Source organism: Bactrocera neohumeralis, unplaced genomic scaffold, assembly GCF_024586455.1.
Source record: "Bactrocera neohumeralis isolate Rockhampton unplaced genomic scaffold, APGP_CSIRO_Bneo_wtdbg2-racon-allhic-juicebox.fasta_v2 cluster09, whole genome shotgun sequence".
Classification (NCBI taxonomy): Eukaryota; Metazoa; Arthropoda; class Insecta; order Diptera; family Tephritidae; genus Bactrocera; species Bactrocera neohumeralis.
The window spans coordinates 2,908,074-2,923,053 of NW_026089622.1; the positions used below are offsets into that span (position 1 = coordinate 2,908,074).

General features: G+C 34.4%; 1 protein-coding gene and 1 pseudogene across 7 annotated transcripts in view; one reads left to right on the plus strand and one right to left on the minus strand.

Moving 5' to 3' along the window:
• Positions 1-2,164: 2,164 nt before the first annotated feature.
• Positions 2,165-14,980, minus strand: part of LOC126763884 (cadherin-86C) — a 182,583-nt gene continuing 169,767 nt past the window's right edge. For 5 of the 7 annotated variants that reach the window (XM_050481636.1, XM_050481635.1, XM_050481637.1 and 2 more), the window contains one exon: positions 2,165-2,374. In XM_050481636.1, the coding sequence (XP_050337593.1) occupies positions 2,245-2,374 (130 nt within the window). In that variant the 3' untranslated portion in view covers positions 2,165-2,244. Of the gene's footprint in view, positions 2,375-6,412; positions 6,582-14,980 lie in introns of those variants that run through there. The other 2 variants (XM_050481639.1, XM_050481641.1) reach the window with 2 other exon arrangements.
• On the plus strand, positions 11,390-12,942 carry LOC126763929 (NADH dehydrogenase [ubiquinone] 1 alpha subcomplex subunit 9, mitochondrial-like; annotated as a pseudogene).

Genomic DNA, 14,980 nt, shown 5'->3' on the forward strand with positions numbered 1-14,980 from the left:
AGCCAGGCATTTGTAACCGATGTTCCAAGGCACCAATAAAAGATCCTTATATACCACTTTTTTGAACGGTGGTTAACCTTGTAGAGTTCCATGAGCATGTCGACCAAATTCAACGAAATAAGAAGGCTTACTGACGTGAAACAATTATCAAAAAAAGCTTACAATTCTTGTGCTTGGGAACCCCTTTTGCCAAATATCACACAACATCCGAAGATATTCCCAATTCATAATCAGGACAGGTGCCTTCGCCAACATACAACGTAAAGTCGTAAACTAACCCAGAGTTTCCAGAACGCTTAAACATTTTCAGACCCCATTTTTGAGGCATAGCTGGGTTGTATTGTTTATATGTCGATCGTCCTGTAAAAATGAATTAGGCTAAAGTGTAAATTTTTTATAACATTACGGAAGGTATACCTTTGAACGAAATGATTTGTTCATCATTGGTGGCATTGAAACTGTTATAGCTATAAGCTTTAAGTCTTTTGACCATGTCATTTTGAGTTGTGGGAATTTTAGAACGCCCCAGTAGAACAAAATACCAATGTAACGTTTGATATCCTCTCTATTACATTTTAGCTCAATGCCGTGTTCTTGCAGGCCATACAATTCAGTTTGCATTGTCAGCAAATCAATTACTCGGCTATCAAAAAAGTTGCAATAATTCTCTATCGGCGTCATCAATTTGTCGCTTCTCCAGGCTTTGTGTTATTCCCAAACACTCTCTGGCCTTTTCTCCACTTAAGTGGAGACTTTGTTCATATTTTCAAAAAGGCCAATCTCTATGCTTTCTCCTTTTTCTATTACCCCATCCAAATTGTTCTCTAACACTATGGGGGTGTCTTCCATCTCATTTTCACTTTCTTCATCAGTTGGAACATCACATTCAAAGTTTACGATCGTTTCAATTTCTTCATTTGTCAATCCTTTCTCTACCGGTCTCATATCTAAGTACAAATATATTTATTACCACAATGGCCCAAGGTTGCCCACTAGCAACTTTAGAACTTCGAAAATTATTCACCTGGTTATTAGCTAGGCAAATGAAATTAACCTTAAATTAAGCTTAATTATATTCAGTTTTCACTTTTTTATTTTACTTATTTTTTATCAAAGTATATTAACAACTTTAAGGGGCTATACCAATGCGACACTTTCAAAAAAGTTTTTTTTTTTTGCTTTTTCGATTATATAGTATATTCAAAAATAGCCTGTGAAATCGGCAAGGTCGTATCTTGAATAGTTTTTGAATGGCAGCGTTCTAAACAGCGACCGCTCAGAGGTGCAAACATATACATATGTATAAGTGAAACTTTAAACGCGTTTTTCTCGAAACGACATTTTTCAAAATTGCTGACATCATAACTCAACGAGAAATTGACCGATCGACTTCAAATTAAAACTGGGTATAGTTGAATACATTTGCTATACAATGGGGCACGATTCCGATTACTTTGGCGGAGGGGTAAAAAAACCGAATTTCCGTATAAATGGGGTATGTGCGGATAGGGGAGCTTCTCCAGAGAAGAAATATCTAAAAATAATATAAAAATAACTTTTATTTTTTAAAATATTATAAAAAAGTTCAAAAATTTGCACTAATAACACATGGTATTTCTCTATGTTTCACTAAATTTTTTCACGTTTTTCACTCTGAATATTTAAATATACACTCTAAACATTGAAATAAGTTCACACTTCACTTTTATTTTGCTATATTTTACCTAAATTTATTAATTTAAAAATCACTTAGCACACTCATCGTTGAAAAGGTTAGATTGCTTACAATTATGAGGAAAACGAGCCTTGCCACATCTTAAACAGCAAATATGTAGGCTTTTTAACAATTTTTCTTTGTTTGTTTTTTCGCGTGATTCTTTTTTCTATATTAACTATAAAAAAATACTTTCTACATATGTATATGTGTAATATGTGATTTATGTGACTGAAGTACTTTCGCGTAGTACTCCTTTCTACGTTGGCGGCCTTTGGCCGCGCTTTCAAAAAATAACCCTGGTCGAGCGAGGTGGTTATATTTTTTGGTTATCTTGCACTGATATTGAAACAAAATTTGAGTTTTCGTTATAAAATGGTTAAATTTTGGTTATTATATCTGTTAGCGCTTTCCATTTATTTTTGATAATACGTTGTTTTGTATATTAGGTGACAATAAACATATATAATATGATTATAAAATATTATTACATAATATTACTATATAATATTACTTATTTGTTTATTAAATTAAATAAAGAACATATCCATATGAATGGATAGAGGAATTTTTGGGAAAGAAGGAATTTCAGCGAATTTCCTTATTATCACATGGCAGCGCTCCATTTCGTCGTAATTTTTAGCACACACATGATGTTCACTACGAGTGCAAAATGTAATTTTTAAAATAAATATTTTTTCTGTAAAAAAAAACTGTTAAAAGTGTAAAATGTGGATTTATTTAAAAGTTTATAGTTTAATATAATTAATTTGAAGCGAAAAATGTGAGTAAAGTGTGTTTAATGTGGTAAAATAGCTTGTTGAAATGTTCGAATTTTGGGAATTTTTGATTGGTTGAAAATTGTCAATTTGGCATTGGGTAAATGAGCTTCCGGTAGTGACAAAACTTTGGAAAAACCAAAAAAAAAGCACCTGCAGTGACAAAAAATTTGGAATAAAAAAGAGAACTGTGAAAGAAAAAGAAACAAGTAAGGAATGGCTAAGTTCGGGTGTCACCGAACATTTTGTACTCTCGCATGATAAAGTGATAATCGAGATTTCATTATCAGTCATTTACATATTTTTCAAATACCGTATTTGTGTAAAGTTTTATTCCGCTATCATTATTGGTTCCTAATGTATGTATATACTATTATACAGAGAAGGCATCAGATGGAATTCAAAATAGCGTTATATTGGAAGAAGGCGTGGTTGTGAACCGATTTCACCCATATTTCGTACATGTCATCAGGGTGTTAAGAAAATATTACATACCCAATTTCATTGAAAGTAGAGTATAGAGTAGTTCCTGAGATATGGTTTTTGGCCATAAGTGGGCGACGCCACGCCCATTTTCAATTTTTAAAAAAGCCTGAGTGCAGCTTCCTTCTGCCATTTCTTCCGTAAAATTTAGTGTTTCTGACGTTTTTTGTTAGTCGGTTAACGCACTTTTAGTGATTTTAAACATAACCTTTGTATGGGAGGTGGGCGTGGTTATTATCCGATTTCTTCCATTTTTCAACTGTATATGGAAATGCCTGAAGGAAACGACTCTGTAGAGTTTGGTTGGCATAGCTATAGTTTCCGAGGGAGCGGGGCCATACCCACTTTTCCAAAAAAATTACGTCCAAACATGCCCCTCTCTAATGCGATCCTTTGTGCCAAATTTCATTTTAATATCTTTATTTATGGCTTAGTTATGACACTTTATAGGTTTTCGGTTTTCGCCATTTTGTGGGCTTGACAGTAGGCCGATTTTTCTCATCTTCGAACCTAACCTTCTCATGGAGCCAAGAAATACGTGTACCAAGTTTCATCATGATATCTCAATTTTTACTCAAGTTACAGCTTGCACGGACAGACGGACGGATGGACAGACAGACATCCGGATTTCAACTCTACTCGTCACCCTGATCACTTTGGTATATATTACCCTATATCTAACTCTTTTAGTTTTAGGACTTACAAACAACCGTTATGTGAGCAAAACTATAATACTCTCCTTAGCAACTTTGTTGCGAGAGTATAAAAAAACGCTTAAGTGTGCATAAGTGAGGTGAAAAAATTGTGCTGTGAAAATAGAAGCACATAAAATATTCAATAAAGGCATAGTCAGTGCTGTGAAGTATGTACCTTGAAAAATAACTCACAAACGGAAAAAAAGCCACAAGGAAATCACAACAACAACCACCAGCACAAGGATTGGAGAAAGACGCACAGGCATAAGCGCAGGCACAAGCACAGGCACATACACATACACTCATATTATCCCCAAAAGCCCCTGGCGGAAACCAAAGTGAGTTGTATCGTTCCTTTCAATTTTTATATACAAGTATTACATTCGTATACATATGTATGTATGGTTTAAAATCTAAAACTTAAATTTACGGTTCAGACCAAAATTTGGATCGAAAAATAAGTGAAAACCGTTACCAAACTGTTTTCGGTATTCGGTGTATTTTCCGGTAAAAACCGAAAAACCGCTAACAAAGCAGTTTGGTACTGTATATAACGGATTAGTGATTGCCGGTAAATGCTTACCGTTGTTGTGTTATAACACAAATCTATCCCGAAAAAATATATATAAAAATGCAAGTATTTACTTGTAAAATTTCCAGCAAGACCCCTTATACTCAATCAAATATAAGCAGGATTGCTTAAAATAAGCTACGGCAATTAGAAGCAAAAAAAAAAACAAATGCAAATGTGCGAATTATGTACATTTGATACCTTACATACATATGTACATATATTTCTAAAACATACATAGAGCATAACTGACTCATTTACTACTCAAATCATATTCATATATATATACATATTTCAAAATATGTATATACATATTCTAAAATCAGACAAGAAAAAACGTTAACTTCGGTTGCACCGAAGCTAAATACCCTTCACAGGTGCATTTCTGTTAGTAACTATGTGTTCAGTTTGATCAAATAATATATACTAAATTTCGTTAATATATCTTGTCAAATGTGAAAGTTGTCCATACAACAACTTGTTTCCGATCGTTCAGTTTGTATGGCAGCTATATGCTATAGTTAACCGATCTGAACAATTTCTTCGGAGATTACATTGTTGTCGTAGAAAATAACATATACCAAATTTCGTTAATAAATCTTGCCAAATGTGAAAGTTGTCCATACAAGAACTTGATTCCGATCGTTCAGTTTGTATGGCAGCTATATGCTATAGTTAACCGATCTGAACAATTTCTTCGGAGATTACATTGTTGCCTTGGAAAAAAATATATTCCAAATTTCGTGAATATATCTTGTCAAATGTGAAAGTTTTCCATACAAGCATTTGATTCCGATCGTTCAGTTTGTATGGCAGCTATACGTTATAGTGGTACGATATTGGCCGTTTCGACAAATGAGCAGCTTCTTGAAGAGAAAATGACGTTTGCAAAATTTCAAAACGATATCTTAAAAACTGAGGGACTAGTTCGTATATATACAGACAGACAGACGGACAGACGGACAGACAGACGGACATGGCTAAATCGACTCAGCTCAACATACTGATCATTTATATATATACTTTATAGGGTCTCCGACGATTCCTTCTGGGTGTTACAAACGTCGTGACAAACTTAATATACCCAGTTCAGGGTATAAATATCATTAAATTTTCTTTTCGCGGCCTCTTCTCACTGCGAACATATATACATACATATGAACATATATGCGGCGCAATTATACAAATTATGTACTTACTAACAAGTGAATTTGCGAAAATTACCAACGCCGGTTTAATTTCTTTTAGTTGTTTCTTACCGCGAACATAATAAGTTGTCAAAAAAGTCTTGCGGTATTTTCGCTAGTTGGCGCTGAACGGGTCAACTAACGCTAACACGTGTTTGACTGATTGTCGTTCTTTTAAGTCGTTCGTGAGTTATAGCGTCGCAAACATTGAGTAAAATAAAGAGAAAATACGGCATATTTTACAGTACTACTACGATAAAGGCAAAAATGCATCTCAAGCCGCCAATAAAATTTGTGCAGTTTATGGACCCGATACAGTTCCATTTCCACCGCACAACGATGGTTTCAACGTTTTCGTTCTGGTGTAGAGGTGGTCGAAGATGCGCCACGCTCCGGAAGGCCTGTCGTCGAAAATTGCGATAAAATCGCTGAATTGGTCGAAAGAGACCGACATAGTAGCAGCCGTAGCATCGGTCAAGAGCTGGGCATGAGTTATCAAAAATTCATTTCAATTTCAATAAAAAAAAATTCAATAAAAATACCGCAAGACTTTTTTGACAACCCATTACCTCTACATAAATATGTGCATGTTATGGTACTGTACATATGTAGGAATGTACCTATATGAAATCAACATTTCTGTTAAATAGTGTGCCGATTACCCCAATTTATAGTAATAAGTTAACATATGTATATATTGCACACTCTTTAAGAGGTATTATTTTACTATGAGTTATTTAAAGTCTACAATATTTACATCAAAGCCTAACTTAACTGACAGAAATAACCTCCTCATATTACTGCTGGTAAAACTCTCCATTTTATACTATTAATATACTTGGCGAAAAACTTTAAAACGATAAGTTGCATGTTTGTTACCAATATGTGTTTAAATTCTATGTTTAGACTAAATGCTGTACTGTACGAAGATATATATATATATATATATATATACTAACTGATCATTCTCGAAACAAGGTGCAGAATTAGTCCGTTCTGGTAAAAACAAAGCCAATTGTACTGTTGAAGCCATAGCTGGGGGCTCATCACGTCCAACTTTAACTTCTTCAGCAATCACGGTGAGTAAAACAGGATCTCCAACGTGAGTGATAGCTGCGATTTCCTCCAGTGGCCGCATCAAAAATATTTCGCCTAAACAGCATTAATAATATAAATTACTGGTTACATAACGTAATGAAACGTTGGAATTGTATTTAATTTTAGTCAGAGAAATCTTTGCATGCAAAATCCTTATTATATTGAACTGTTTCCTATCAACGTTTTTATAATCTCGCAAAGTTTTGTATTGTGGTAAAAATTTTGTGCACCCATCAGTTGATGACAATACATTTAGAAATATAGTTAAACTATATATGGGTTATTCCATTTTTCGTGTAAAATTTTTTATTTGAGTTCCTTGAGGCAAGATATTGGACACGTATTTTTTTATTACGACTCAATATGAAAAATTTTGGTGTTATGAATTTTCAAAATTTCGAGAAGAAAAGTATTCCGTTATAAAAATAACTATAAATAACAATTTTTCTTTCACTTTTGAAGTATTCTTATTCACTTTTTGTTATAGAGAAATGTACAACAACGTTAAAAACTACTTCTGCAATAAATTTTTAATCTAAAACAACAGCGCACTGAGCGTTCGCATTTGATCGCAGGTTCTTTGATCCCACATGCCGCTTCTTCTCGCGCTATACGTTTAAAAAAATTTCAGCGCAGTCAGTACGTGAGAGAACAAGTTAGACAATTTGTCCAAATCATAATTTTATACAGTTCACTTTGGAATGTATATTAGTAAATAAGAAGCATTATGTACATTTTTCAAAAAAAAAAAAACGGAATTATTAATAGTTTCAAATTGAATAAAAATTAGTGGAGAAAATTTTTATTCTTATAACTTCAGAAATCAAAAATATGATACATATGTATGTATATGGGAATTAGGCACGAATGCAGTCCGATTCAACCCATTTGTAACATAATGCCCTACAAGGCGGGGATAACCAATTCGCAACTACACTTGTAGAGTTTCACCGCTTGTACTACTATACATATAACCATATCTAACTTTTTGTTTTACAATGGAAAATTCTGTTGTAAAAGTAGCAACTTACATCATACACAATTTTTGAATGTGTAAGAATGCGACGCACATATTGAATCTGATAGAAATTGCCGCCATTGAATCGCCATTTGAAGAAAAATTCGAGGAGCGTCCGTAAGTTTCTGATATTTTATTAAATTTTATAAAATTAGAATCTTTACGGAAAAACCGAATAATTCAATAAGAAAAGGCTTAAAGATGCAGTTAATAGCCTTATTAAAAAATCTTCGCTCCTACAAATATCATGCAACAATTCGATATACATACTATATGTATGCTGTTAGAATGCGATTGGACTCCATGTTAGAGTTTGGGTGAACCTGCTACACAGGTACATAGCAGAGATCGGCATGCGCTGCTGTTTCTCTGACTTTAAGCCTACTTACATTAAAAGAAGTGGATGACTGAACGCCAGCGCAAAGCATGCAGTGCAAGCGCACACCACCACCGCATGTGACGATCAATTTAACTCTTCAATTCCCAGTGTCACCTGTAGGTGACACAAGTTTGATATTTTTTTTCTACCACACCGAAATTTAATTTTTAAATTCTGCCACTATTGTAGCAAAGCCTATTAATAACACTAATTATTATTTTTTTCTGGCAACACTAGTCAAACGGCATTTGTCAAATTCGTTCATTTGTTTAGCGCGATACTTGAACAGTCTGAGTTTGTGTGATTTCTTGCGATATAAAGTGAAATAAAAATGCCCAGACCGTAAGTATTGATTATTTTGTTATTACATATAATAACCAAATATATAAGCTGTAATACAAATATATTTTACAATAAAAATAACTTGTCGCATCATTGCTATAACTTTGGAAATATGCCGTGGCTCCTGCAGGTGACACTGGGCAATATAATAACTTTACTGTTGTTTGAATTCATAAGTAAATAATAAGAAGAGTATTGTTTATAATAGGGCTTGTTGCAATGCGGTGATGTTGCTTTAAAGCTTGTTTACGTATAACAGGTTGACGTTATATGAAATTTCCGAGGAGTTGGAGGCCGGGGACAACCCAGGCGATATTATTTTATTTCCTCCTGATGATGGTGCGGTAACGGACGAAGACAGTGGGGATGAAAATGAAGCTAATATTCTTCATATTTCTAGTCGCATGCTTCGATCTCAAGTAGAAATACAAAAGAGACCTTCCATCTCTGGAGACAATTGTTTAGATAATCTGGAAGAAGAAGGGGAAGAAGCACCGAAAAAAAGGAAAAAGGAAAATACTATAAAGAAATGGTACAGCAATGTCAGCAATACTTCTTTTATTACTTGCGGTAAAGGAGACTGTGATGAAGAAGTTTTCTTGAACTCTCAGAAGGAGATGTCTGCCGTCGAATGTTTTGAATTGCTCTATAGCGACGACATAGTAAAGTTCATAACTGATATGAGCAATTTGTATGCTTTGCAGAGAAATCACACTCTAAATGCGACTAGTGAAGAAATTAGAGTTTACATTGCTATATTGCTACTTACGGGATATTTGACGCCAAAGTACATGCGAATGTTCTGGGAAGTAAAAAGTGACACGCACAATGAACTAGTGGCATCTAGTATAAGGCGGAATAGATTTTTTGAAATTCAGCAGTACATTCATCTTTCAGATAGTACATCCTTGCCACCCAACGACAAATTCGCTAAAGTTCGACAATATTTCACGAAACTAAATGTAAACTTTACTGCCAATTTCGAAAAAGCTGGTTCTTCACACATTTCCATAGACGAAACTATAGTACCATACTTTGGAAGGCACGGTACCAAGCAACATATACACGGAAAACCAATAAGATTTGGTTACAAGCTCTGGTCAGCAGCTACACGACATGGATATTTGGTCAATTGTGAGCTTTATCAGGGCGCGTCCGGCCCTGGCCTGAAAATGCAGTTTGAGTTAGGCCTAGGAGCTGCTGTTATTTTAGAGCTCTATTCAAGATTACCAATTGAGTTAGGACCTTACAACTTATATTTTGATAATTTTTTTTACTGGATTACCGTTGCTAAAGTATTTGCGAGAAAATCGTTTGGGAAAATCGACTGGAGAACTGCAATTTGCCAAACTCAAAGGATATGAAAAAAGAGCCAAGAGGTAAGCTATGTCATAAAGTTTCGGAGGAGGTTATTGCAGCTAAATGGCATGATAATAGTATCGTCACCATTGCATCCAACTGCCATGGATTAGATCCCATCACAAAAGTGGATCGAATTGGATTTGTGGACAAAAAGCGGGCTAAAATTCAAGTTGATTGCCCAGCCATTATCAATATGTACAATAAGTACATGGGTGGAGTAGACCGTTTTGACGAAAACGTTCACTCCATGAGAGTAGCTCTTCGCGGCAAAAAGTGGTGGTTCCCGCTCTTTGCTTTTGGCTTAGATGCAAGTTGCCAAAATGCATGGCTAATCAAAAGAAATTCATATAACAACTGGACCTACTGCTTTTACCGTCGAAATGGGGCAACTATCTACCATTTGCAAAAATATGGCAAATCTCCCACCCGCAATTCCGTTTGTGGTGTTCCTGTGCAGATGAGAGTGCCTTTCGAGGTGAGGAGTGCAGGAAGCAGAGATAAAGAGATGTTTAACTCCTCTCTCACTGGAAGTGAGAGAGCAATTTCAATCCACCTAAACTTTGACAGTTGATCGAGTTCAGGAGGTTTTGACGTTTAGCAATTGGAAACGAGCGATGGCCAGATTGAAACCAAAAAAATATTTAAGCGGAGGGATTAGTTGCATCGTTCAAGACCACTTATAAAAATGAAAATTAAATAAATTTGTAAAATTTAAAGATATTTGATGAAACGTTTTGTAATTTGAAGCATCATAGTTTTATTTTCAATGAAAAATGATTAAAAACGTTTAATGATTGAGAGCTAACAAGCTTAAATCCAATTATTGGGCATTGAAAGGACAAAAGCCAGTTGTTATAATATTCTTTAAAAAGATTTTAATAGTTTCTCCATATAATAAATAACCGCTATATAGTAATTTTTATTCATACTAAATGTTGGGTGTTTGAATTTAAATGCCCAAAAATTGTAATTTTGTTCAATCTGGCCATAATGGAAAATGTTATAAAAAACGCTAATTTTGAGGCGCTCTCACACTGGAATAAGTTTAACAACCCTTTATTCCTGGCAGGAAGTGCGGATGATCACTCGCAAATCGACTGTTCTTAACGAAGATGCGGATTTTGTCACCAACGCACTAGAAAAATGTGTGACAAGTGTAATATTGGTTTGCATGTAAAATGCTGGTACAACTTTCATAATAAATAAGTGTTAATTTTTTTGTAATAAGTACATAAATAAAGATTACCTATCATAATAAAACTGAAGCCTTATTCCTACCGAAAGAAAAAACGCCTGTCTTTTGGAGTTTTCATTGCCCAATGCCCAGTGTCACCTGTAGGTGACACCCCCATAAAAAAAATAGGGGTAGGTTACATATTTTTTATATTTTTTTTTGTTGTATCCAAATGTACCCAAACTGTTTTATATAAAGAGATAATATTTTTTTTTGCCAACTTGGACATGGGAATTGAAGAGTTAAGCTCGCATATATGTACTTACATATTGACTTCGGCAAAGAAGTGTTTCAAGTGTTACGCACGAGACAAGCAGACACTTTGTTTGACTTGTTGACGAAGACATAAGACCACGGTAGAGGAGGAGTAAGGTCACTATCAGCTGATGTTATGTAAACAAAGGCACAGCTGAGAGGTGCCACTGTAGAAACGTCAAGTGTAGTCCGGGGTTGAGTTTCTATTGAATTCCAAGATGGCCGACTTTTAACCAAGATGGCCGACTTTTAACCAGAAAATGGTTGCATTGTGTTATTTTCTTAAAATTTATGGAAAAGTTGTCCCAAAAATATTGGTTATATATAAAAGTTTAATATATTTTCAAAAGAAAATCGTTTTATTTTAATATATATTCTTAAAGATGAGAACAATATGAGCTAATACATGAAAAATTAAGTTATTTTATTTATGCCTCTTTTTAATTGTGGTAAGTTAATAAATGTTCACCACAGAAAAATGTTACGAACAAATAAGCAACCATGCCGAATAGTGGGGTCCAGATTATACTCATTCACAGCCTTATTTACATTTTTGCCATCGTAACGAAGGTTTTTGCAAGGCAATTTGTTTGAGTTTATTTCATGGTTAAATGCTTTACGATGGTTTATTTAGTTATTTGAATCTGGAAGAAGTGTGCAAATTTCCCTTGAGACGATAAATAACAGATCGGGTTGGGATTTTATTCCAATAAAAGTACGAAATAACTAAACATGGCCTCGCTAATAATGCTGCGTAATGGGTCAGGTGCTGTTCCAATTTTATGATTTAAGAGATGTAAAAGCGATACGCGATACTGTGAAGGACTCAAATGTATTTATGAACTTAGTTGGTCGGGAATTCGAGACAAAATTTTAAATTCAATGACGTGCTTGGGGAAGGTGCACGTCGCATTGCTAGGTAAGCTAAAATTAAACTTTATTTCAAAAGATTTACCATGTAATTTTTATTTTTTTTTTATAGAATCAGCAAAGAAGCTGGTGTAGAACGTTTGATTATTTTTCTGCTTTAAACGCTAGTCCCAAACCAATGAGCTTTTTGTTTGAGGGTGGAGGTAACTTTTTGAAGAGCAAATACTGCGGTGAGCACATTCGGATGTTGTACAAGCTATTGTCAATTGCGCTTAGGATCCCAATACTGCTGGTCAGGTTTATCAAGCTGTTGGGTAGGTTTTGAGCAAAATTGAATTTACATACTTTCTAATATGCTAAACACCCACCTTCCAGACCAAAGCGTTACCAGTTGAGCGAATTAATTGACTGGTTTCATCGTGTTATGCGCAAAAATGAAAAATGGTGGGGATACCGTCGTTAAGACATGCGTTGCGATCCTACCTTCTTATTGAAAGCCAAGTTCGCTGAGCTTATCTGTCCTGGACAATCTACTGGTGAGCTACATACGGAACGTATCGATCGCGAATGTATTACCGATTCCGTTCGCTCCGACATACCGTGGTTGAAGAATTTTGGTGTACAATTGACCTCCATGGAAGAGCAAGTACCATGGGAATTGTGACCATATCGTGCTGCGCAATATTATGATGCCGAATTGGGAGAGTGGGGGAACCAGCTCCACCAAAACCGATAGAACATCGGGAAGAACTACGCAAATAATAAACAACACTCATAAAATGAAAGTTGACAGCGTTGGTGACCAAGCAGCGATTTGAAAAAGAAACATTTGCATCTACGCGCCTTTACATCTAGTGAATTATGGTCGATTATGAATGGTGTGGAAGTTGATATTTAAACTTAAAAAAACAAATAAATGTAATTTGGCTGATAATGAAGCGCTATTAAAAATTAAGGAATTTGAGTTGTACTTTTAATTGGGCCAAACAAGTTAGTATCGATTTGAATAATTTCAAACGAAATATATTTCGAAAAATCATTTATTTTTTTGAATACTATGCCAGTATTGCTACTGAGCATGGCAAAATAGTGTTGCGTAAGCTAATTTAAACTACTTTTTACAACTATATAGATATTGCAAATTCAAAAAATAATTTCTTTAAGAATCCTTTTTATTTAAAAACTTAGCTTAGAACTAAAAAATAATGTGGTAAATCTGTTAGGATAATCAAACACTCCATTTGGGAACGAGTAGGATTCCTGATCGCCGGCATATAGCTAAATTCTGACATATAAAACGTGTATGTATGTAGTTTGTGATTACAAAAATTCATACTTAAAATTCAGAAAACATGGCTATTATAATTATCTCTTGATTTATCTTACAGTAAAAAATTGTGTTTTACTGTTCAGACGAATTATTATGATATGTAATACCAAATTTTTTAACAATAGTTATCTCTTTTGGTACACTCATTATCAAAAATAATTTTCAATTTGTCCATGAATAAATTAACTACAACGCTTAAAAATATATAGCATATTTATTTATATCAAGAAGATATAATTAAATATTTTGATGACAGTATTAAACTTCATTCTATAACAAAAATTGAAAATAGTATTTATACATGTACAAATATAGTACTATAAATTTACAATTTTATATTATAGCATTTTCGCTTTCTGCAACCCGTTTTGACCTCTCGCCACCCTTATTCACCAGAGGTGGCCATGATGTTTTATTGTGAACGTACACTTGAGGGGGAGGTTAAGGACTGTGAATGGCTCTTTTTATACCATGCATAAGACACTGCGTTTAGCTTATTGCCGAAGGCATGACACTTTATTTGACTACCAACAACATGCTTTTGCCGCTAACAAAGGAACGCAATTGAACGGTGGTTGCTATGCTACATAATTACATAAGTATTTATCTATTAACTAGAAAAAAATACAATTTGCAGTCTTTTCGTTTTATTTATTATTCAATATGTGGTGCGTTTATAATTTTCAACGGAGTGTTGACATATCACAATTATTTGTTGAAATTTTTATAATAGGAATGTAAAAATAATAAACTATCGACTGCATTTGGCGCTAGTCGGCTTCGCTTCTCAGTAGCATAGCAACCATCGTTCAATTGCGTTCCTCTGTTAGCGCCAAAAGCATGTTGTTTTTAGTCAAATAAAGTGTCATGCCTTCGGCAATAAGCTTAACGCAGTGTCTTATGCCTTCGGCAACAAGTCAAACAAAGTGTCTGCTTGTTTCGTGCGTAACACTTGAAACACTTCTTTGCCGAAGTCAATATGTTATGCGCACTCTTCGCTTTGCGCTGGTGTTCTTTCATCCACTTCTTTCTCTTTAGCATCACACGTAGCAGTCAATGCAGTGTTCAGTCGCAGAAGCAAGAAGTATTGACTAAGTGTACAATAATTGCGGCCACCGCATGCAGATCTCTGATTGTCACATATGTAGATACGCTCACTGCTTCAAAGTCCACATTGGCATATGTATATTTCGCGATACCCCCTGGTTTTTGGCTAACAAAAACAAGCAGGATTGTGTTAAAAACCAAAGCGTAATACATATGTACATACACGCATATGCACAAAGTGCAGTGATCTCTAAAACGAGCGCTCATTAGCACCTAATAAATAAAATAACCACCTATAGGTATATCCTATAGGACATTTGGACATAAAATATATACATATAAAATAAATATACATAGAAAAATAAAACATATAAAATATTTCCGGTCAACAATAAATAATTAAATCAAATTTAAGCGATATTCTATATACGTGTAATATTTGATTTGATTTGGAAAACTCTTATTTACTTAAAAGAGTTCACGTCTAAACATTTCGTTCCAAACTCTTTTTTACTTAAAAGAGTTCTCGTCTAATCATATAAAAACATATATATACGAAAATATTTTTTGAAATCTCGGTCCATCAAAAAGCTATTGGTTTTATTGATTTTTTTGA